The 25936-nt window shown below is 39.3% G+C and overlaps 1 protein-coding gene across 7 annotated transcripts in view; it reads left to right on the top strand.

Annotated features, from left to right (window-relative positions):
• The window catches only part of acaca (acetyl-CoA carboxylase alpha), a 178059-nt gene that overhangs the window by 29112 nt on the left and 123011 nt on the right, over positions 1-25936 (top strand). For all 7 annotated transcript variants that reach the window (XM_062959350.1, XM_062959349.1, XM_062959348.1 and 4 more), the window contains 18 exons: positions 1551-1660; positions 2883-2964; positions 3300-3398; positions 7848-7954; positions 8213-8323; positions 10327-10536; positions 11641-11811; positions 12231-12392; positions 13265-13428; positions 15481-15631; positions 17220-17323; positions 17445-17526; positions 18676-18821; positions 21403-21553; positions 22232-22366; positions 23962-24108; positions 24206-24394; positions 24690-24790. In XM_062959350.1, coding sequence (XP_062815420.1) covers positions 1551-1660; positions 2883-2964; positions 3300-3398; positions 7848-7954; positions 8213-8323; positions 10327-10536; positions 11641-11811; positions 12231-12392; positions 13265-13428; positions 15481-15631; positions 17220-17323; positions 17445-17526; positions 18676-18821; positions 21403-21553; positions 22232-22366; positions 23962-24108; positions 24206-24394; positions 24690-24790 — 2422 coding nt within the window. The remainder of the gene's footprint in view (positions 1-1550; positions 1661-2882; positions 2965-3299; positions 3399-7847; positions 7955-8212; positions 8324-10326; positions 10537-11640; positions 11812-12230; positions 12393-13264; positions 13429-15480; positions 15632-17219; positions 17324-17444; positions 17527-18675; positions 18822-21402; positions 21554-22231; positions 22367-23961; positions 24109-24205; positions 24395-24689; positions 24791-25936) is intronic.

The raw sequence follows: 25936 nt of genomic DNA, 5'->3' as shown, positions 1-25936 counted from the left end.
AAGCCGCCCTGAGTCCCTTCAGGTGAGAAAGGCAGGATATAAATGTGATAAATAAATAAATAAATATTATCTGCTTTTGGAGGTTAAGCAGGGTCAGCCCTGGTTATTTCTTGGATGAGTGACTGCCAAGGAATCCCAGGTTCCTCCAGACCTGTCTGTTCAGCCTCCCTGTGCATTGAACGGCAGCATCACAAGGAGGCTTCTGAGTTTGAACTTTGAATTGATAGTACAGTAGAGTCTCACTTACCCAACACTCGCTTATCCAACGTTCTGGATTATCCAACGCATTTTTGTAGTCAATGTTTTCAATAGATCGTGATATTTTGGTGCTAAATTCGTAAATACAGTAATTACTACATAGCATTAATGTGTAATGAACTACTTTTTCTGTCAAATTTGTTGTATAACATGATGTTTGGGTGCTTAATTTGTAAAATCATAACCTAATTTGATGTTTAATAGTCTTTTCCTTAATGCCTCCTTATTATCCAACATATTCGCTTATCTAACGTTCTGCTGGCCCGTTTACGTTGGATAAGCGAGACTCTACTGTACTTAAACATGCTATCTACTTTCTTTGCTTGCATACTAGCTGCATAAAGCCTAACAACTGCATGACATTTTTATTTCAGCTGTGAATTATGGCAGTGGTTCCCAGACTTTTTTTGACCAGGGACCACTCTCTAACGTTAGTACTAAAAGGGTTACAAATCAGTTTTTGGTCAACTTTAGATTCAGTGTGGTTATTTGGGTGTTGATTCAGAAAATTGCATTGGATAGGCCACATCAGCTCTAGTTTATGATACAGAACATATGCCATCTAGTAGCCGCCATCTGCTCGCCCACAGAAAACCATATTTAATAATTTAGAGCTGATGTGGTCTATCCAATGCAATGTTCTGAATCAGCACCCCAAATAACCCCAGGATAGGCCTAAAAATGACCCCAAAGCGCCCCCGCTTCTATGCGCCACGTGGAAGTGCTCCACTCGGGGAGGGAGGAGGAGGAGGAGGAGAAGCAGCAGTCAGGAGGCTTGTTGTTGCGCCTTTTGTGGGTAGTCAGCCTCTCCCCTCCTGACATTCCTGTTGCCTCGGCACTATAAGAGGGTTTTGCGAGATGAGTTGCTCTCGTTGCGATAGTGTAGTACCTTTGACCATATTTTAGTTCTTGGGAACTACTGAATTATGGAGTGAGATTTGCCTATCTATTGGCAGTAAAATATTAAGTAACCTTCTCTTTGAAGCTAAAGCTATTTTATCAGATGATTCACTCACCACATGAACAAAGCCCTCTTTGGCCCTTGAGGAAGTTCCCTTTCCCATTTCAAGCCTTTTCTGTTTGCTTTCCCATTCTTGGCTTGAATTTTTTCCTCTTTCAGATCTTAAATGTACTTAGACTCTAGAGAGGAACTTGAATTTTGTGTCCCTAAGTGAAACTCGGGTAGAAGAAGCAAAGGAGCCAATCCCATGCCATTTTCCGCCCCTCAGACTCACAAACAAACTGACAGTGCAACCCAGTACATTTATTATTATTATTTTCTATCTTCACAGAATACATTAAAATGGCTGATCATTATGTCCCAGTACCTGGCGGCCCAAATAACAACAACTATGCAAATGTGGAGCTGATTCTGGACATTGCAAAACGGATTCCTGTCCAGGTGAGGAAGGGAGCAAATCTGGAATTTAGAAAACAAGAAGAATCATATATTATATATTAAATGTAATATTACTAATAATATTACCATATAATGATATAGTACAATATAGTAATTTAATGCTTATATTGAGCTATGCTAATAATATATTGTATGTTCACTTGAATTGTAAGCCGCCCTGAATCCCCGCCGGGGTGAGAAAAGCGGGATATAAATGTAGTAAATAAATAAATAGCAACATGCTATTCTAATTTTACATACACACACACATATATATATAATATACAATAATTTATAAATATATAATATATTGTATATACTTATATTGATAATAATATTATAATGCAATACAATATTATACTAATAATAATAATATAATAATATTAATTATACATTATATATTAAATGTAATATTACTAATAATATTACCATATAATGATATAGTACAATATAGTAATTTAATGCTTATATTGAACTATGCTAATAATATATTGTATGTTCATTTGATTTGTAAGCCGCCCTGAGTCCCCTCCGGGGTGAGAAGAGCGGGATATAAATTTAGTAAATAAATATTGTATATACTTATATTGATAATAATATTATAATGTAATACAATATTATTCTAATAATATAATATAATATTAATTCTATATTATATATTAAATGTAATATTACTAATAATATTACCATATAATGATATAGTACAATATAGTAATTTAATGCTTATATTGTGCTATGTTAATAATATATTGTATGTTCATTTGATTTGTAAGCCGCCCTGAGTCCCCTCCGGGGTGAGAAGAGCGGGATATAAATTTAGTAAATAAATAAACATTGCAGTATACTGGATGTAGAAATTTAATGCTAGTGGATGGGATATTTTGCTGCATTCTGGTGATAAGAAAGGAAGACAGGCATAATAAAAAGTCACAAAGTTTCACCGCATGTTTGTTTGTTGACATGAAGACAGGCATAATAAAAAGTCACAAAGTTTCACCGCATGTTTGTTTGTGAAATGAAAACAGACATAATAAAAAGTCACAAAGTTTCACCGCATGTTTGTTTGTGAAATGAAAACAGACATAATAGAAAAGTCACAAAGTTTCACCACATGTTTGTTTGTGAAATGAAAACAGACATAATAAAAAGTCACAAAGTTTCACCACATGTTTCTTTGTCCAGATATGTATAAACGAAATGTAACTTCATGTTTTTCCCTCTCCAGGCTGTCTGGGCTGGCTGGGGCCATGCCTCCGAGAATCCAAAATTACCAGAACTGCTGCACAAAAATGGGATTGCCTTCATGGGTGAGGAGACCCAACAATTTTAATGAGAGCGAGAGTTTTGTGAAAGGTCAAAACGCACCAGTGCAGATGGAGGACGGTGCTGTTGGACTTCACTTCCCATCAGCCCTAGCTTCAGCGGTTATTAGACACAGATGATGGGAGGCATAGTCCAAGAGCATTTGGAACGTTGTATGCTATCCCTTCCCTGCAGTATACAAAAGACAGGAGACATCTCCATGTTGTTGTTTCAATGCAGAAAAGCCACCCGTCAACATTCCATGCTTCTGTTGCTGAATCTTTATCTTCGTCTGTATTTAGTCTCAGTTTTGGGCCTCTTTTCTCCTCTCCTTGTTCAGGTCCACCCAGCCAAGCCATGTGGGCCCTGGGAGATAAAATCGCTTCCTCGATTGTGGCGCAGACTGCAGGCATCCCTACACTTCCTTGGAGCGGCAGCGGTAAGGCCTTTGGGTTAGGCATCCTCAGGGGTTGTGATAAAAGCCTTCAACAACACATTGGGGTTTATATATCTGTGGAATGATGTCCAGGGTTGGAGAAAGAACTCTTGACTGTTGGAGGCAAGTGGGAATGTTGCCATTGGCCAGTTTGATTAGCACTGAATAGCATCAAAGCCTGGCTGCTTCATGCCTGGGGAATCCTTTGTTGGGAGGTGTTAGCTGGCCCTGATGGTTTCCTGTCTGGAATTCCTCCGTTTTCTGAGTGTTGTTCTTTATTTATTGTCCTGATTTTAGAGTTTTTTGATACTGGTAGCCAGAGTTTGTTCATTTTGTTTGTTTGTTCATTTTCATGGTTTCCTCCTTTCTATTGAAATTGTTTAACCTGTTTTTAGTATGATGCTCGTTGTTTTAACTGTTGGTTTTATGATGTGAATGTGATTTGTTTGGGCTTGTCCCCATGTGAGCCGCTCCGAGTCGCCTCGGGGAGATGGTGGCGGCATACAAAAATAAAATAATAATAATAATAATAATAATAATAATAATAATTATTATTATTATTATTATCCACATGCTTGTGGATTTCAATGGCCTCTCTGTGTAGTCTGACATGGTGGTTGTCAGAGTGGTCCAGCATTTCTGTCTTCTCAGATAATGTGCTATATCCAGGTTGGTTCATGAAATATCTTGAAGTACCAGTAGTACTTCGATACCACTCAGCTGGCAATGAGTTGAATTCCCCCTTCTATCATATAGGTGACAATGTTTAAATCCAATTTGTTGTTGGATTGATCTATCTGCCCATGTTATAATAGCCCCATTCTTGAGGTGTTGCCAATGTTATATTGCATTTTTTGTCCATTTCAACTGTGAAATTACCTTCCCCATTTTGGCACATTCTGCACTCTGCCCGGGTTTTATGAATCAGTCTCCTGTTTTTAATATTGTATGCTTCATGTCGATTTTAATGATTGTTTTAATTGATATTGATGTTTTTATTGGGATAATTGTTTTATTGTTGTGTTGTTGATATTGGATTGTTTTATTGGGCAAGGCCCCATGTAAGCTGCCCCGAGTCCCTTCGGGGAGATGGGGCGGGGTATAAAAATAAAGTTGTTATTATTATTATTATTATTATTATTATTATTATTATTATTATTATTATAAGTTCAAGTTGAAATTCAGATCTGAATGTTGACCTATACCTATAGGCAAATCCGGGTTTTTGAAAAGTAGAGTGACAGTTTTGCAATGGATTAGGGTGAGTCAAAATGGGTGGAGAGTATGTTGCCAAAAAAAATAATAATAATTCGCCACCCACTTTCCCTTCACTAAGTGTGCCTGCTGTTCCTTTCGTAATAGTTCATTGAGGTCCTAGAAATGGGATGAAAATATATTCATTGTATTTACTCAGAGGACGGGAATGTTTGCCCTCTCGATTTAAATGTTTATCTCTTGCCCTATATCTGAAGCTCTCCGGACAGTGAGTAACCGTAACAGTTGCTTTAAAAGACACAGAAGGTATTTTCGATAAATGAAAAATGGAAAATTTAATGCCACTTTTAGCCGTTTGCAAGCATTCTATAATCACATGAGGGAACTGGATAACATCAAGTAGGTCCTGAAGGCTATAAAATCATCAATCATTAAAAGGTCAGCTCCTAGCCATATCTGATTAGTTGTATATGATATTCCTAGTTTTTGAAATGCTGTTAATGCATTCTGATGGAAGAGGCTTGTCAACAATACCTCTCCCAAAAGGGCATCTGTGATTATTATTCCAAAAATGTGAAAATCATATTGTAGAAGATACATTAAGCATTCTTAGAAACTTTGTAAAAGTGTGTTCTCGAAGGCTTTCATGGCCGGAATCACTGGGTTGTTGTGAATTTTCCGGGCTGTATGGCTGTGTTCCAGAAGCATTCTCTCCTGGCGTTTTGCCCACATCTATGGCAGACATCCTCAGAGATATATCGAAAACTAGATCAGTGAGGTTTATATATCTGTGGAAGGTCCAGGGCGGGAGAAAGAACTCTTTTCTGATGAGGCAATTGATGGTTAGAATTGAAAAGCTTTGCAGTTTCAAAGCTTGGCTGATTCCTGCCTGGGGGAATCCTTTGTTGGGAGGTGTTAGCTGGCACTGATAGTTCCTGTCTGGAATTCCCCTGTTTTCTGAGTATGGTTCTTTATTTACTATCCTGATTTTAGAGGGTTTTTAAAATACTGAGCCTGAATAAATTGCACAAGATTTCCCTAGCCTAAAATGATACATTTTAATATATTGGGTTTATGGTTCCCGTCCCCTTGATCTGGTCATGTAAGTGTGATTTATTGTTATAATTGTATTATTTTACTTTGTTTAATAATGTGTATTATGTTGTTATGTAATGTTTGTGTTGCTTTTATGACTGTAAACCGCCCTGAGTCCCATCCAGGAGATAGAGCGGTATATAAATAAAGTTTTTATTATTATTATTATTATTAATATTAATAATAATAATACTGGTAGCCAGATTTTATTGGTTTCCTCTTTTTTGTTGATATTGTCCACAAGCAATTCCACAGATAGATAAACCTCACTAATCTAGTTTCCAGTATAGCTCACAACCTCTGAGGATGCCTGCCATAGATGTGGGTGAAACGTCAGGATGGAGTGCTTCTGGAACATGTTAAGAATTAAATAATGTTTTTAAAGTGGAAAATGTTAAACTGGGGAGTCATTTCATACTACAGAAATATGTATTACGCCTACACCAATATAAATTGGGTGTAACATTGACTTTGAAATCAGGTTTACCTGACTGAATAGAGTTGATGTGTTTCTGGGCATGTCTTCTTGTAAAAGAAAAGTTGACGCCAGAGGCAAAAATAACATGGAAAGCATCAGGATGGGTTCTTATACCACAAAAGAAGAGTGTGAAATCCTTTTTTTTTTTTTGAATAATTTTTATTAAGAGAAAAAAGAAAAAAAGATTTTAAATACATAAAAAGTGAGGGAACAATATCAGGTATAGGAAAGTAAGAAAGAGAGAAAGAAGTTTTTTTTGTTAAAAGTAAAAATAAAAATTAAAAAATTGGAGAAGTGGTTTTTGGTGATGTCCGCTCTTACTCCTCCTGTGTACTAAAAACTTAACACTGTCAATATAAAAACTTAATATAAATTCTTTCCCACATGTATCTTTAATATAATATAACTTGTATCTTTAAGATAATCTTCTAAAAATGACCAGTCTTGTCTTTTTCAAACTATTGCCGCTGTTTTCTTTTAATAAAAATGTTAATTTGTCCATATCGTTTATATCCATTATTTTGATAATCCAATCATTCATGTCAGGAGTAGTATCCAGCTTCCAACTTCTGGCAAAAACTATTCTTGCCGCTGTTGTTAAAAAAGTAAACAGTTTATCCAAATTTCGGTCTGCGAATAGTCCTAAATCAAACATACCCAAAAGATAGTATTCTGGTTTCATTGGAAAAGAAAAATTTCCAATTTCCAAATTTAAAAATTCCAAATTTTTTAATTTTTTTGACATAAAGCATGAATGTTTTTCCAAAAATCCCATGTTCTTTTACATGTCCACCATACATGGAAGAATGTACCTTCATTTGCCTTACATTTCCAACATTTATTGTCCATGTTTTGGTACATTCTTCCAAGTTCTGCTGGAGTCATATACCAGCGGTGCAGCATTTTCAAATAGTTTTCTTTTAAGTCTGATGCATATCTATATATATAAAAGGGTAATGAAATTTCGGCCTAGGACAAAACAACAAAACTACACATCCCAGAAACACTAAACTTGGCAGCACAACCCCTCATCCATGCCTCTACGTTTATACAACAAAAAGAAAAGAAAAATAAAGTCCTAATTACAGGGAGAGGAAGAATTGTTTTTATCCAATTGCTGCCAGTTAGAAGGCTAAGCTCCACCCACTTGGTCTCCTAGCACCCCACTCAGCCCAGGGGACAGGCAGAGTTAGGCCTCTTCCACACTGCCTATAAAATACAGATTATCTGATTTTAACTGGATTATATGTCAGTGTAGACTCAAGGCCCTTCCACACAGCTATATTACCCATTTATAATCTTATATTGTCTGCTTTGAACTGGATTATCTTGACTCCACACTGCCATATAATCCACTTCAGTGTGTAGTCGGACACAACTGGACTTAATGTCAGGAGAAAACCTTTACCTTAACTACCACCAATTCCTCAATACTTTATTTCCCATACCTCCATACTTTGCCACCATACTACCACCATACAGCAATGCGTGGCTGGGCACAGCTTCTGTATACTTAAGTTTCTTCATCCAAGAGTGTGATATCCTTGAGTGAACTTTATTCAGAACTAATAATATGAGCATGTAAAATGAAACAATCTGGGCATAGGGAGCCTTATATCTGTCTGCAGTTTTGTGGCAATGCGCTTCTTTGCTCTGGGTTCCAGGTCTCCGGGTCAATTGGCAAGAGAACGACTTTCAGAAGCGCCTCTTGAACGTTCCCCAGGAGTTGTATGAAAAGGGCTGCATGAAGGACGTGGATGATGGGCTGCGGGTAGGCACTTCTGTCCACACGCCTGTCAATCAACATTGATAACACACCAAATTAGAATCCCCTGCTCAGCCACGGAAACCCATTGGGTGATATTGGGCAAGTTACACACCTTCAGTCCCAGAGGAAGACCGTGGCTATCCCCGTATGAGATCAGATCTGAAGGCACACAACAACAACACCTTTTAAAGCCTTCTGCATATACAAATTGTGTGGCGTACTTGCTCAAGTCTATGTTTTTTTACTATTTCTGTTGTTCAGGCAGCCGAGGAAATTGGTTATCCCGTCATGATCAAAGCCTCCGAGGGAGGGGGAGGAAAAGGAATCCGGAAGGTGAACAACGCCGACGACTTCCCCAACCTCTTCCGACAGGTCTGTTCTCTTTTCTCAGTTCCCTTCATGGGCTGAAGTCAGAGCTCAGTCTCTGTAGGGTTCAGCACATTCTCCTTGGTGTAGTTAAATATTATTCAAGTTTCTATTTCCTGTATATAAACTACCGGCCGTCCCTGGGTTATGGACGAGATAGGTTCTGTAGGTTTGTTCTTAAGTTGAATTTGTATGTACATTTTTAAGTGTAATTCCAGCTAATATCTCTCCTTTCTGAGAGCATAGAGAAAGGCTAACACCCCTGTAACATACTGCTGTTTTATCTACAGCAATTGCTGTATTTTATTGTTTTTACCAGGGGGTATTGTGAATTTATGATGTTGTGTTGACTGTTTATTGCCTATGTTTTGTTTTGCATTTGCTGTATTTTGTGTCACACCTTGCGTGTTTTGTGAGCCGCCCCCCGAGTCCCTCTGGAAGATGGTGGCGGGATATAAATAAAGATTATTATTACAGTAGAGTCTCACTTATCCAAGCTAAACGGGCCGGCAGAAGCTTGGATAAGCGAATATCTTGGATAATAAGGAGGAATTAAGGAAAAGCCTATTAAACGTCAAATTAGGTTATGATTTTACAAATTAAGCACCAAAACATCATGTTATACAACAAATTTGACAGAAAAAGTAGTTTCAATACGCAGTAATGTTATGTTGTTATTACTGTATTTACGAATGTAGCACCAAAATATCACGATATATTGAAAACATTGACTACAAAAATGGCTTGGATAATCCAGAGGCTTGGATAAGTGAGGCTTGGATAAGTGAGACTCTACTCTATTATTATTATTATTATTATTATTATATAGTATGACACAGCAAACAAGAAAGATATGCTGGATTTTGTATCACAAAATCACAAGTTGAACATTTCCCAAGTGTCTAGGACTGTGTGATGTATTTTCGGATGATGCTGCAGATCCCAGCAGGGTGGCCTTTTGCAGTTGACAGATCGTAATTTTGTCAATGTTTATGGTTTCCAAATGCCGTCTGAGATCTTTTGGCACGGCACCCAGTGTGCCCATCACCACCGGGACCACCTGCACTGGTTTGTGCCAGAGTCTTTGCAGTTCTATCTTGAGGTCCTGATAGCGGCTGAGTTTTTCCTGTTGTTTTTCGTTAATGCAACTGTCACCTGGGATGGCAACATCAATAATCCAAACTTTTTTCTTTTCCACAACTGTGATGTCTGGTGTGTTGTGTTCCAAAACTTTGTCAGTCTGGATTCGGAAGTCCCACAGTATTTTTGCGTGCTCATTTTCCAATACTTTTGCAGGTTTGTGATCCCACCAGTTCTTTCCTGCTGGGAGGTGGTACTTGAGGCATAAGTTCCAATGAATCATTTGGGCCACATAGTTGTGTCTCTGTAGTCTGTCTGTGCGAATTTCTTACAGCAGCTGAGGATATGATCAATAGTTTCGTCAGCTTCCTTACATAGTCTGCATTTTGGGTAATCAGCTGATTTTTCGATCTTGGCCTGAATTGCCTTTGTCCTGATGGCTTGTTCCTGGGCTGCAAGGATCAGGCCTTCTGTCTCCTTCTTCAGGGTCCCATTCGTGAGCCAGAGCCAGGTCTTCTCCTTATCAGCTTTTCCTTCAATTTTGTCAAGGAACTGCCCATGCAATGTTTTGTTGTGCCAGCTGTCAGCTCTAATTTGTAGTGCAGTCTTCTTGTACTGATTCTTTGTCTGCTGTCCTTTGAGGAGTTTCTGATGATGATGATGATGATGATGATTATTATTATTATTTGCTGTCTGTTCCCCTGTAGAAAATTTCACCTCACTCTCTGTCCCTGCGATCATTGCATTTTGAAATATTTGACTTGTGAAAACAAGGATTGGTGCTAAAGCTTCAGTGGAGACCCCTTTCCCCACGATAATAACTCTTCCAGGAATGGATTTACCTTCCGAGGGGTAGATTTCCTCTCACTTCCTGTTATCTTACGCCCATCTGCAAAATTTCACTCTCTCCCATACTCTGATTCTTGCAGGTTCAGGCTGAAGTGCCCGGTTCCCCCATCTTTGTGATGCGCCTCGCCAAACAATCCCGCCACCTGGAAGTCCAGATCCTGGCAGACCAGTACGGCAATGCCATCTCGCTCTTCGGCCGCGACTGTTCGGTGCAGCGCCGGCACCAGAAGATCATTGAGGAGGCGCCAGCTTCCATTGCCACTTTGGTGGTCTTTGAAGAAATGGAGCAGGTGGGTGAGAATGCTGTCTTCCCTGGGTTTGGCAGGTCATGGATCTTCCAAATGCTCCTTGCTTAAGTAACAAAACCGTCATGAACATGGATATAGGATGGCAAATCAAAGAGAAGCGGTGCCCAAGAATGCAATAGAAAGGACACTCATTTTGCATCTGTTAAGATCCTAGGTTCAACTCATGGCATTCTATTTTAAATTCATCTTGTAGAGCTGTGTTAAGCAAAACCTGTGCTTGATTGTTTAGAAAGTTTTGGCAAATTGAAAAGGAGAAAATTTGATTAGATTCTGCTGCCTATTACGGTCAAACAAAGCAGGTATACAGTATTCTTGGGTCTAACTTATTCAATTTGGTAGCAGAGGGAGAACTAACATGGAAAGCACAAAAAGAGAAGAGCTATTGACCATGTTTATCTAACAATATGCACATGTGTTTGTAGTTTTATCTATACACCGATTCCATTTCCTTTCCCATTTCCAAGAAGATCCTCTCCCTGGTCCTCTCCAGCCTAGTTTACACTGACATATAATCTAGATGATCACATCAGAGAATCCAGATTATCTACTTGGATTATATGAGTCTACACTGCCATATAATCCAGTTCAAAGCAGATAATCTGTATTTTATAGGCAGTGTGGAAGAGTGAGGCCTAAGTGAGGCCTAAGTCTGCCTGTCCCCTGCGCTGAGTGGGTTGCTAGGCGACCAAGTGGGCGGAGCTTAGCCTTCTAACTGGCAGCAATTGGATAAAAACAATTATACCTCTCCCTCTAATTAGGACTTTATTTTTCTTTTTGTTGTATGAATGTAGAGGCATGGATGAGGGGTTGTGCTGCCAGGTTTAGTGTTTCTGGGATGTGTAGTTTTGTTGTTTTGTCCTAGGCCAAAATGTCATTACCCTTTTATATATATAGATCATATATTATTGTACTTTATATTGCATATTATATACAATACAAAGTTGCAGCCTCAAATGTGAGAAGAAGGTCTAAAATATCAAGACCCCAAGCCATTCAGGGCATTGAATCATGTCATCTTCAGCACCTTGAATTCGGACCGTAGCGAATCGTTGGCTGTTCTTGATTTCCTCCCTTTCCCTTTTGAAGTGTGCGGTGAAGCTGGCCAAGATGGTGGGCTACGTGAGTGCGGGCACGGTGGAATACCTCTACAGCCAGGACGGGAGCTTCTACTTCCTGGAGCTCAACCCTCGTCTCCAGGTGGAGCACCCTTGCACCGAGATGGTGGCCGATGTCAATTTGCCTTCCGCTCAGCTCCAGGTCAGTGGAGAGTCTTGTTTGGAGACAAGGGCTCTTCGGTGAAGCCTGTCGGCAGGCTGAACCGGTTCTGCCACAGTCTCCGAGAGGGTGAGGGCAAGAAGGAGGAAATCCTGATGGAGTAAGAAGCTGAATCATGGATCTGGGATCAGATGTGTGATAAGCGAGAGATTTGTCTTTGCAATGTGGGGCTTAAAGGCTGCGCCTTGGTGGCTCTTTTGAAATCGGAAGGTGTGTTAGGATGTCCTAGACCAGGCATGGGCAAACTTCGGCCCTCCAGGTGATTTGGACTTCAACTCCCACAATTCCTAACAGCCGGTAGGCTGTTAGGAATTGTGGGAGTTGAAGTCCAAATCACCTGGAGGGCCGAAGTTTGCCCGTGCCTGGTCCAGTATCTTCAGGTTTCGCTCTCCTCTTTTTAGATCGCCATGGGAATCCCCCTCCACAGGATCAAAGATATTCGTGTGATGTATGGGGTCTCCCCCTGGGGGGACGCCCCGATTGACTTTGACAATTCTGCCCACGTGCCTTGTCCCCGGGGCCACGTCATTGCGGCCCGCATCACCAGCGAGAATCCGGACGAGGTGAGCTCCCAATGTGTTGCCATGACTGCTTTGTGTGGCATCTTGACGGCTTATAAATGTCTTTTTTAAGGATTGGTTAAATTGTTGAACTGTTGAGTCGTTGGCAGTTCGAGTCGGGGTGAACTCCCACCATTAGCCCTAGCTCCTGCCAATCTAGCAAATGTGAATAGATCAATAGGTATTGATCAATAGATCAATGCCTCCAGAAAGCCGGAGATGAAAGCGTGTATTTGTATGTCATGGCTATTCCATTAAAGGCATTGAAAGTTTGCCTATCTGTGTACATTGTAATCCAGGGTCCTCAAACTACGGCCCGTGGGCCACATGCGTCCCATCAAAGCCATTTATCCGGCCCCCATGACACAAAGGCAGAAGGGCGTTGGACTAAATTCTTCAAGTGGTCTCTTCCAGCCCTCTTTATTATTATTATTATTATTATTAACATTATGGATGGGTGGCTGTCTCTCAGGGGGGCTTTGCTTGTGCTTTTGGTGGACAAAGGCAGAAGGGGTTGGACTAAATAGCCCAAGGGGTCTCTTCCAACACTCATTATTATTATTATTATTATTATTATTATTATTATTATTATTATTATTGCTTTGTGGCCAACTATAGTCCGGCCCTCCAATGGTCTGAGGGCTTGTGAATTGGCCCCCTTATTTTAAAAGTTTGGGGACCCCTGTTGTAATCCATTCTGAGTCCCCTCGGAGAGATAGAGCAGAATATAAATTAATTAAATAATTAATTGGTGTGGGTGCTGAGATATTAAATACAGGCGTTGACATTTTCTTTTTTATCTCTTTGGAGGCTCTGGTGGAGATGACACACGATTAAAACCCACCCCTGATGATGTCCTTTTTCCGTCCCTGCAGGGATTTAAACCCAGCTCTGGCACCGTCCAAGAGCTGAACTTTCGCAGCAATAAGAACGTCTGGGGCTATTTCAGCGTTGCGGCTGCTGGGGGCCTTCACGAGTTTGCCGACTCTCAGTTTGGCCACTGTTTCTCATGGGGAGAAAACCGCGAAGAAGCCATCTCGTAAGTATTGGTGGTGCAACAGGTTAAACCGCTAAGCTGCGGAACTTGCTGACCAGAAGGTTGGTGGTTCAGATCCGCGAGATTGGGGGGGTGAGCTCCCTCTGTTAGCCCCAGCTTCTAGCAATCCAAAAACATGCAAATGTGAGTAAATGAATAGGTACTACTTCTGTGTCCTTGTTTCTAGGCATTGAATGTTTGCCTTTGTATCTGTATATGCTGGAATCTGCCCTGAGTCCCCTTGGGGAAATAGGGTGGAATACAAATAAATTATTATTATTATTATTATTATTATTATTATTATTATTATTATTATTATTGTATATACTCGAGTATAAGCCTAGTTTTTCAGCCCTTTTGAAAAAAAACCTCCTTGGCTTATACTCGGGTGAAGGTCCTGGTGGGCTTATATTCAGGTCGGCTTATACTCAAGTATATATGGTATATTTATTATTTTTCTCTATTATTATTGGTATTGTTACATTTATTATTTTGCTCTATTATTTTTATTACATTTATTATTTTACTTTATTATTGTTACTTTTACATTTATTTTACTCTATTTTTATTATTATTAATACATTTATTATTTTACTCTATTATTACATTTATTATTTTACTGCATTTATTATTATTGCAGTAGAGTCTCACTTATCTAACATAAACTGGATAAGTGAAAATGTTGGATAATAAGGAGGCAGTAAGGAAAAGCCTATTAAACATCAATTAGGTTATGATTTTACAAATGAAGCACCAAAACATCATGTTATACAACAAATTTGGCAGAAAAAGTAATTCAATACGCAGTAATGCTATGTAGTAATTACTGTATTTATGAATTTAGCACCAAAATATCACGGTGTATTGAAAATATTGACTACAAAAATGTGTTGGATAATCCAGAACGTTGGATAAGTGAGACTCTACTGTATTGAATGTTGTGTCTGTATGCTGGAATCTGCCCTGAGTTCCCTTGGGGAGATAGGGTGGAATACAAATAAAGTATTATTATTATTACTATTACTATTATTATTATTATTACTGTATATACTCGAGTATAAGTCTAGTTTTTCAGCCCTTTTTTAGGACTGAAAAAAACCTCGGCTTATACTCAGGCGAGGGTCGTGGTTGGCTTATATTCAGGTCGGCTTATACTCAAGTATATATGGTATATTTATTATTTTTCTCTATTAAGATTGGTATTGTTACATTTATTATTTTGCTCTATTAATTATTATTATTACATTTATTATTTCACTCTATTATTATTACATTTATTATTTTACTCTATTATTGTTGTTACTTTTACATTTATTTTACTCTAGTTTTATTATTATTAATACATTTATTATTTTACTCTATTATTACATTTATTATTTCACTCTATTATTATTATTATTACATTTATTATTTTACTCTATTGTTGTTGTTACTTTTACATTTATTTTACTCTAGTTTTATTATTATTAATACATTTATTATTTATTATTACATTTATTATTTTACTGCATTTATTATTATTATTATTATTATTACATTTATTATTTCACTCTATTATTATTAAGAGGATACATAAGCACATTTACATTGAAGAAGATGAAAATAAGGATTTAATCAGAGTTGAACAGTCATATCTTAAATTACAGTTTGATGTAAAGATTCAAAAAAATTGAAATTACTGATGCCTCAATTAATGTAATTTTATTGGTATCTCGGCTTATACTGGAGTCAATGTTTCCCCAGTTTTTTTGTGGTAAAATTAGGTGCCTCGGCTTATATTCGGTCGGCTTATACGCGAGTATATACAGTAAGTAGGAAGACACTTGGGTAGAAAGTTCCAGAGAAAAGCAACTAAGGGGGTAGACTATATCTACAGAAACTAAAACAAATGGAGCGGTAGCCAATCTTGAAATATTCACCCCAACCTATCTGGATTATCCTCCTGACTTGGTTGCAGGTTCACAGGCAGGTAGTTACGTATTTGTCCGATCGCCTTAGACTGCAAAGTGATCCCATTCATGATTTGTTCATTGCGCTGCCTTCCTGTCATTTCAGGAACATGGTTGTTGCCTTGAAGGAGCTGTCAATCCGAGGGGACTTCCGAACCACCGTCGAGTACTTGATTAAACTCCTGGAGACGGAGAGCTTTCAGCAAAACCGCATCGATACTGGCTGGCTGGACCGGCTGATCGCAGAAAAAGTACAGGTGTGTGGACTCGATTTCTTTACTACGTGCATGGCATGTGTGTGTATTTTTCAAGGAATGAATAACTGAATTTCACCCAGAAATACATGGTTATCTGTCATGGACTTTTAAATGCAGTACACTGTTCCAGTGAAATTAGTATACAGTAGAGTCTCACTTATCCAACATAAACAGAACGTTGAATAAGCAAATATGTTGGATAATAAGGAGGGATTAAGGAAAAGCCTATTAAACATCAAAAAAGGTTATGATTTTACAAATTAAGCACCAAAACATCATGTTATACAACAAATTTAACAGAAAAAGTAGTTCAATATAATAATAATAATAATAATAATAATAATAATAATAATAATAAAAAAACTTTATTTTTACCCCGCCACCATCTCCCCACTGGGACTCGGGGCGGCTTACATGGGGCAGAGGCCCAAACAACATAGGACAAAATATAGGCAACATAATACAAATCACACTATAAAAAGATAAAACAGTAATACAATATATCAATTAAAACAAAAATACAGGATAAAATTGCATTTAAAACACATAAATGGTAAAATCGTAATAAATACAGGATAGATTATTAAAAACCCTCTGGGGCTGATTGATTAATGACTGTATCTCCAAAGGCCTGCCAAAACATGTGTTGCGGGAAGCTATCACACACACACACACTCTGTTGAGTTTCATATTTTTTCAGTATGAAATAATGCTATGTAGTAATTACTGTATTTACAAATTTAGCACCAAAATATCATGATGTATTGAAAACATTGACTACAAAAATGCATTTGATAATCCAGAACGTTTGATAAGTGAATGTTGGATAAGTGAGACTCTACTGTACTACCTTTATTTCCATGTACAGCAATCTATGGTACAGTAGAGTCTCACTTATCCAAGCTAAACGGGCCGGCAGAAGCTTGGATAAGCGAATATCTTGGATAATAAGGAGGGATTAAGGAAAAGCTATTAAACATCAAATTAGGTATTGATTTTACAAATTAAGCACCAAAACTTCATGTTATACAACAAATTTGACAGAAAAAATAGTTTTTTCTAGTAGTGTTATGTTGTAATTACTGTATTTACAAATTTAGCACCAAAATATCACAATATATTGAAAACATTGACTACAAAAATGGCTTGGATTATCCAGAGGCTTGGATAAGCGAGGTTTAGATTAGTGAGACTCTACTGTATGTACATTTACCAATCCTGCATGTTTCCAAACAAAAACTTTACTACGGGCCTTATATTTAGCAATTCAGCAAAACCTTTACTAGGTCTTATTTTCTGGGGATGCCTTATTTTCAGGGAAACAGGGTAGTTGTTCGAAAACGTACAAATGTGAGTAGATCAATAGGTAACGGGAAGGTAATGGCACTCCATGCAGTGATGCTGGCCACATGACCTTGGAGGTGTCTACGGACAACGCCGGCTCTTGGGCTTAGAAATGGAGATGAGCACCAACCCCCAGAGTTGGACAAGACTGGACTTAACGTCAGGGGAAACCTTTATAATAAAAATAAACCATAAGAAAAGCCATGGGTTTTTCTATATTCCCTCTGTGCTTTTATTCTTCTAGGCAGAGAGACCTGACACCATGCTGGGAGTGGTGTGCGGGGCTCTCCACGTGGCCGACGTGAGTTTCCGGAATAGCGTCTCCAACTTCCTTCACTCCTTGGAGAGGTAAGACACGGGCTCTCCCTTCAAACAGCGTTATAAAAAAAAGCATGCAGTGCAGGAGATCCCTATTTCTAACAACCGGAAGTGGATTTAGCCTTGACGTCCTTCCTCTTCCTTCTTGCAGGGGCCAAGTCTTACCTGCTCATACACTGCTGAATACAGTCGATGTTGAACTTATATATGAAGGAAAGAAGTATGTGCTAAAGGTAAAGGGAAAGGGGGAAAGGTTTGCATTTGGTGTGTTTTTTTATTTGCATTTATTTGCATGGTTTTATTTGCAATGGAAAGCTTGCTTGAGTCCCAGTTTTGGGAGAACGGAAGTGGGCTACAAAACCAGCCTACAACCAATCATTTTTCTATGTAACATCGTTTCTCTATCCTGATAATTTTAACCTATATTTATATCTCCATTTCTTCTTTGCCTATGCGCTCTCTCTCTCTCTCTCTCTATATATATATATACACACATACATGCATACATACATACACACACACACACTCATACATACATACATACTAGCTGTGCCCGGCCATGCATTGCTGTGGCGAAGTCTGGTGGTATGGGAAATAAAGTATTGAGGAATTGGTGGTAGTTAAGGTAAAGGTTTTCCCCTGACATTAAGTCCATTATAAATGGGTTCTATAGCTGTGTGGAAGGGCCTTGAGTCTACACTGCCATGTAATCCAGTTAAAATCAGATAACCTGTATCTTATAGGCAGTGTGGAAGAGGCCTAAGTGAGGCCTAACTCTGCCTGTCCCCTGGGCTGAGTGGGTTGCTAGGAGACCAAGTGGGCGGAGCTTAGCCTTCTAACTGGCAGCAATGGGATAAAAACAATTCTTCCTCTCCCTGTAATTAGGACTTTATTTTTCTTTTCTTTTTGTTGTATGAACATAGAGGCATGGATGAGGGGTTGTGCTGCCAAGTTTAGTGTTTCTGGGATGTGTAGTTTTGTTGTTTGGTCCTAGGTCGAAATGTCATTACCCTTTTATATATATAGATATATATATATTCTTCCATATACTGCTATTAAGTAACTATAAAAATAATAACAAAAAAATTAATTAATTTTTTCCAGAATATACACAATTTAGTGTAGGCAATACTCATAGTAAAATAGAGACTCTAACTTGCAGTCTTAAATCTGTTCTATTTATGTCCCTTTTTTCATATCTATATATTAACCTTTCTTTTTCTCTTTTCTTTTTTCCTTTTTTCTTTTCCTTTTTCTTCTTTATTACTATTATATTAGTATTGTATTATAAAAGAAATCTTAATAAAAGGTATTTAAAAAAAACCCAGCCTACTCCGGTCACTTTGAATGTCTCTCCATCACCTGCTTCTTGCTCTTCTCAGGTGACCCGTCAGTCTCCCAACTCTTACGTGGTCATCATGAATGGCTCCTGTGTGGAGGTCGATGTCCACCGCCTGAGTGACGGCGGCCTTCTTCTGTCCTATGACGGCAGCAGTTACACCACTTACATGAAGGAGGAAGTGGACAGGTAGGGTTCATCCCTCAAATGAACCAAGAAAATTTCAGGGCTAAGTTGTCATTGCTTTCAGAGAAAGATAAGAGTTGGAAGAGACCACATGAGCTATCTAGTCCAACCCTTCCATGCAGGAAAAGTGCAATCGCTCAGACAGTGTTGAATTTCAGTGTCAATGTTGACTTTTGAGGAAAGTGTCCGAGTATGATGGCCTTCCAAGTGTAGTGTCCTGGCTGTGGGTACATAGGTGACTGTAGAGCCCTATTCTGTAGAGGGGCCGGGCCGTGGTGCAGGCTGGTGAGCAGGTCATTGACCTGGCCCCTGTCCTAAACTTTAGACTTAGGGTTTACCTAAGTCTACCTGGTCTTTGGAGGTCTCTTTGTTTACCTATGGTCTTATGAGATCATCTGGATGGTCTTTGAAGGTCTCTTTGCTTAGCTGCGGACTTATGAGACCATCTAGATGTCTTTTGGAGGCCACTCTTCTTACCTATGGTCCTATGAGACCATCTAGATGGGCTTTGAGGATCTTTTTCCTTACCTATGGTTTTATGACATTGTCTAGATGGCCTTTGGGGGCCCCTTTCCTTACCTGTCGTCTTATGAAACCATCTAGATCAGGGGTCCCCAAACTAAGGCCCGGGGGCCGGATGCGGCCCTCCAAGGTCATTTACTTGGTCCCCACCCTCAGTTTTATAATATAATATTTTTATATCAGTTTTAATAATATCTATTGTATAATATATTTTATAATAATATTGTATAATATTGATCATAATATTATCATGTTATACAATGTAATACTAATAATAATACCATATAATAATATTAATTATATTTTATATATTACATATAATATTACACTATAGTGGTATAGTTCAATATAGTAATATATAATGCTAATATTGTGCTATGCTAATAATATAATATATTGTAGGTACATATAGCTGCTCCGAGTCCCCTTCGGGGTGAGAAGGGTGGGATATAAATGTAGTAAATAAATGCAGTAAATAAATAAATAATTTTAGACTTAGGCTCAGCCAAAGTCTGAAGTGATTTGAAGGCACACAACACAATCCTAATTAACTTGACTATTTCATTGGCCAGAAGCAGGCCCACACTTTCCATTGAAATCCTGATAGGTTTATGTTGGTTAAAATTGTTTTCATTTTTAAATATTGTATTGTTCTTTCATTGTTTTGCACTACAAATAAGACCTGTGCAGTGTGCATAGGAATTTGTTCGGGTTTTTTTAAAATGATAATTTGGCCCCTCAACAGTCTGAAGGATTGTAGACCGGCCCTCTGCTTTAAAAGTTTGAGGACCCCTGATCTAGATGGTCTTTGAGGTCCCTTTCCTTATCTATGATCTTCTGATGGCCTGATGAGATCATCTAGATGGCCTTTGAAGGTCCCTTTCCTTACTGATGGTCTTATGAGACCATCTAGATCAGGGGTCCCCAAACTAAGGCCCAGGGGCCAGATGCGGCCCATCGAAGCCATTTATCCGGCCCCCATGGCACAAGGGCAGAAGGGGGTTGGGCTAAATGACCCAAGGGTCTCTTCTTCTCTTAAAGCTATTATTATTATTATTATTATTATTATTATTATTATTATTATTATTATTATTAGAAACACAACAAGATATGTCTACAGCAGACACTCTGCTGGCTGTTGTATTGGATCACACGTCGGACACTTTCCAAGTGTCTAGGACTGTGTGATGTATCGGCGAATAACGCGTGCAGATCCCAGTAAGGTGGCCTTCTGTAGCTGGCAGATGGTAATTTTTTTAGCGCCGATTGTGTTTAAGTGCAGGCCAAGGTCTTTAGGCACTGCACCCAGTGTGCCGATCACCACTGGGACCACCTTGACTGGCTTGTGCCAGAGTCTTTGTAATTCAATCTTTAAATCCTCATATCATGTCAGCTTTTCCAGTTGTTTCTCCTCAATCCTTCTGTCACCTGGGATTGCAACATCGACAATCCATACTTTGTTTTTTAACACAATTGTGAGGTCAGGAGTATTGTGTTCCAAAACCCTGTATTATTATTATTATTATTATTATTATTATTATTATTATTATTATTATTATTATTAACATTGAGGCTGGGTGGCCATCTGTCAGGGGTGCTGTGCTTGTGCTTTCGGTGCATAAAGGCAGAAGGGGGTTGGACTAAATGGCCCAAGGGGTCTCTTCCAACCCTCTTTATTATTGTTGTTGTTGTTGTTGTTGTTAATTATTATTATTGCTCGGTGGCCAACTATAGTCCGGCCCTCCAATGGTCAAAAGGATCATGAACTGGCCCCCTGTTTAAAAAGTTTGGGGACCCCTGATCTAGATGGTCTTTAGAGGTCTCTTTGCTTCCCTATGTTCTTATGAGAGCATCTAGAATGCCTTTGCAAGGTCAATGAATGCCATGAACAGAGGTTGATTTTGTTCCCTGGATTTTTCTTGGAGTTGTCGTGCACTGAAGATCGTGTCCACTGTCTCTCTGGAAACTGCATGAGCCATCTAGTTCAATCCCTGCCGTGCAGGAAAAGCACAATCAGATCACTCCCTGTCTTGCCAATCCACTGGTTCCTCTTTCCTCGTAGGTACCGCATCACCATTGGCAACAAGACCTGTGTGTTTGAGAAGGAAAACGACCCCTCCATTCTGCGCTCGCCCTCCGCAGGGAAGCTCATCCAGTACGTGGTGGAAGACGGAGGGCACGTCTTTTCCGGCCAGTGCTTTGCTGAAATTGAAGTAAGTGAGCTGCACCCTCAAAGGAAGACACTGAGCTAAATCCAATGTTTTTTAAAAAGCTTAGTGGCAGTGTGTCCTTTTGCCTCAATATTGTGGTGTTGTGCCGTAACTGTCAGAGTATTAGCAGCGCAGCAGTAGTTGGATGGAATCAGTGGAGCGCAGAACGAAGAGACACTCAGAGACGTTGGTAAAACTATTTACAAAGTTTTACTGAATTAACACAAACAGACGACAGATGAACACAGGACTTGAACTCTCGGCAGACAGAACTCAACTCCTAGGCAGACAGATCTCGACAGAACTCAGAACTGAACTGATGCAATCAATATGCACACACACTTGTGTCTGGATACTCCCTAGTTCCAGCCACACATCAAGGTCATCACAGCTTCTTTGCAATTAACTCTTTCCACACCATTGCACATCCTGGATGATGCAATCACTAGCGATACAGGCAAGGCACAAATTGCATTTAAACACCATCAATACACAAATCCCACATTAACAGTAACGACGCAGCCAAATGGTTGGGGAGATGGAATGAGCTGGAAAAAGAATGAAATGGTCATTGTAAACAAGTGGAGAACATATTTTAAAATCAAGTGAGTTGGGAATTGTGGGATTGCTGATAGAGCCAGGAAATTCCACATTTGTGACCTAATCGTCCCTTTTTGACAGGTGATGAAGATGGTCATGACTCTCACTGCAGCGGAGTCAGGCTGTATCCACTATGTGAAGCGCCCCGGGGCAGCTCTGGACCCCGGCTGTGTCATTGCCAAGCTGCAGCTGGATGACCCAAGCCGAGTTCAGCAGGTAAGCTTCTAAGATGGCCCAGCAAATGGCTTGATTCTAAATAGCACTTTGAAGGGTACAGATTGATTGAAACTACTGGAAAAAGCCCCCACTATTTTGCAAAGTCTGTTCTGATTGGGTTGCTGTGAGTTTACTGGGCTGTATGGCTATGCTCCAGAAGCATTCTCTCCTGACGTTTCACCCACATCTAGGATAGGCATCCTCAGAAGTTGTGATGTTTCTTGGAAACTGGGCAAGAGGGGTTTACCGTATATACTCGAGTATAAGCCGACCCAAATATAAATAATTTTACCACAAAAAAACTGGGAAAACATTGACTCCCGCCGGGCTGTGGCGCAGACGGGAGAGCATGCCAGCTGCAATTAACTGCAATGAATCACTCTGACCAGGAGGTCATAAGTTCGAGGCCCGCTCGGAGCCTATGTTTGTTTGTCTTTGTTCTATGTTAAAAGGCATTGAATGATTGCCTATATGTGTAATGTCATCTACCCTGAGTCCCCTTCGGGGTGAGAAAGAAGGGCAGAATATAAATGCTGTAAATAAAATAAATAAATAAATATACCGAGATATCAATAAAATTACATTAATTGCGGCATCAGTAGTTTAAATGTTTTTGAATCTTTACATCAAACTGTAATTTAAGAGATGACTGTTCAACTCTGATGAAATCATTGTTTTCATCTTCTTCAATGTAAATGTGCTTATGTATCCTTTTGATAATAATAGAGTGAAATAATAAATGTAATAATAATAATAAATGCAGTAATAAAATAATAAATGTAATAATAAATAGAGTAAAATAATAAATGTATTAATAATAAAAATAGAGTAAAATAAATGTAAAAGTAACAACAATAGAGTAAAATAATAAGTGTAATAATAATTAATAGATTAATATATGTAATAATAATAATTAATAGACTAAAATAATATATGTAATAATAATAATTAATAGAGTAAAATAATAAATGTAACAATGCCAATAATAATAGAGAAAAATAATATACCGTATATACTTGAGTATAAGCTGACCTGAATATAAGCCCACCAGGACCCTCACCCGAGTATAAGCCAAGGAGGTTTTTTTTTTCAGTCCTAAAAAAGGGCTGAAAATCTAGGCTTACACTCGAGTATATACAGTATATATCTGTGGAAAGTCCAGGGTGGGAGAAAGAACTCTTGTCTGTTTGAGGCAAGTGTGAATGTAACAATTGGCCACCTTGCTTAGCATTGAATGGCTTTGCAGCTTCCAAGACTGGCTGCTTACTGCCTGGGGGAATCCAGACAGAAAACAGTCAGGCCAGCTAACACTTCCTAACAAAGGAAGAACTTCCCGACTGTAAGAAGAGCTGTTCAGGAGTGGAACTCTCTGATTTGGAGTGGAAGCTTTGAAACAGAGGTTGGATGGCCATTTGTTGGGGGTACTTTGGTTGTGATTTTTCTGCATGACAGGGGGTTGAACTGAGATCGCCCATGTGTTTTCTTCCACTTCTGTTATTCCATGATTCTAAGGGACTGTCCCACTTCATAAGTTTGGGAATGGATCTTTATGTTGGTTCCTCACTTAACCCGTATACCTTTGTGGGTCTCCTAAGGCTGAACTCCACACAGGGGCCTTGCCGCAGATCCAGAGCACTGCCCTCCGAGGCGAGAAGCTCCACCGCGTCTTCCATTATGTCCTTGATAACCTGGTGAACGTCATGAATGGCTACTGCCTGCCGGAGCCGTTCTTCCACAGCAAGGTACCTGCCCAGAATTTCCCCTTCTACTTCTCTGGAAGGGCTAAAAATGTCATTCTCGGAGCTGTGAGTTCCCTATGTTTTCTCCCCTCGAAACCAGGTGAAGGACTGGGTCGAGCGGTTGATGAAGACCCTCCGAGATCCATCTTTGCCTCTCCTGGAGCTTCAGGATATCATGACCAGCGTCTCCGGGAGGATCCCACCCAACGTGGAAAAATCGATCAAAAAGGAGATGGCTCAGTACGCCAGCAACATCACTTCTGTCCTCTGCCAGTTCCCCAGCCAACAGGTATGGCATAGCTTGACAGATCGGTGTTGGATAATGGCAGTAATAATAATAATAATAACTTTATTTTTATACCCCGCCCCATCTCCCCGAAGGGACTCGGGGCGGCTTACATGGGGCCTTGCCCGATGCAACAAACAAATATCAATAACAAAGCAAAAGCACAATTATCCCAATAAAAACATCAACATCAGTAAAAACATCAGTGCACTTTTGGGGGATATGCATTCTGACAAGAGGATTGTTCTCTCTTCTAACCTTGGTTCAACCCCTCTCCCTCTCTCTGGGGCTCTTGTAGATTGCCAATATCTTGGACAGTCATGCGGCAACCTTGAATCGCAAATCGGAGCGCGAGGTCTTCTTCATGAACACGCAGAGCATTGTGCAGCTGGTGCAGAGGTGAGTGTGGCAGGACAGGGACAAGACGGGAGACTGACAAAAGCAAAAAGATCAAGCCAGGAGGTGTTGTGGTTTTAGCTATGAATAATAATAATAATAATAATAATAATAATAATTTATTTATTTTATTTATTTATTTATTGCATTTATATTCCGCCCTTCTCATCCCGAAGGGGACTCAGGGCGGATCACATTACACATATAGGCAAACATTCAATGCCTTTTAACATAGAACAAAGACAAACAAACATAGGCTCCGAGCGGGCCTTGAACTCATGACCTCCTGGTCAGAGTGATTCATTGCAGTTAATTGCACTGGCTTGCTCTCCCGCCTGTGCCCCACAGCCCGGGCCCAATTTATTTGTTTGACCAGTCATATGACCATTTCAAAGTGCAACATAAATAAAAACAAGGCAAAAAGGATGGGAGGACAGGAAGCTGACCATCTGTTTGCCGACAAAATCTTATTTTCCTGATTCTTCTTTCAGGAAATGTGCTCTTTCCTTGATAGCTTTGAGGATAAAAAGGCTTACTCTAATTATGGTGGATCTTTCTTGTCCTTGCAAGAGGACTGTCAGAAGATCATTTCTGTTGGGGGACCTAAAATTAGATAGTAATGGATGTAAATAACTGTGTCGAAGTTCAGCATATGCTGAGCAGTCAATCAAAAAATGTTCGCTATCTTCCACTATTTGATCTCCCCAGACACAAAATCTCTCATTTCTTGGGATGTTACAGTAGCGACCAGTTTTGCCTATGAATAGATTTGTAATCTGTTTTAAGGGTGTGTAACTTTATTTTTCATCCCGTTAAAAAATCCCTGCCATTCTGAGCCAGAATGAAGAAGGGGCAGGAAGACATCATTCCACCATGTCTCCCGTGTCCATATAACAATATATAATATTATTATATCATATTATGCTATACTAATAATATAATATATTGTATATGCATACAATATTAATAATATTATAATGTAATACAAGAGAATACTACATTATAATGGTATATTTATAAGAAGGTAAAGGTTTCTCCTGACATTAAGTCCAGTCGTGACCGACTCTGGGGGTTGGCGCTCATCTCCATTTCTAAGCCGAAGAGCCAGCGTTGTCCGTAGACACCTCCAAGGTCATGTGGCCATGGGCA

The sequence above is a fragment of the Anolis carolinensis genome, unplaced genomic scaffold (assembly GCF_035594765.1).
Source record: "Anolis carolinensis isolate JA03-04 unplaced genomic scaffold, rAnoCar3.1.pri scaffold_7, whole genome shotgun sequence".
NCBI lineage: Eukaryota > Metazoa > Chordata > Lepidosauria > Squamata > Dactyloidae > Anolis > Anolis carolinensis.
The sequence above is the reverse complement of the archived record's forward strand: the minus strand, read 5'-3'. Positions and strand labels throughout refer to the sequence as shown.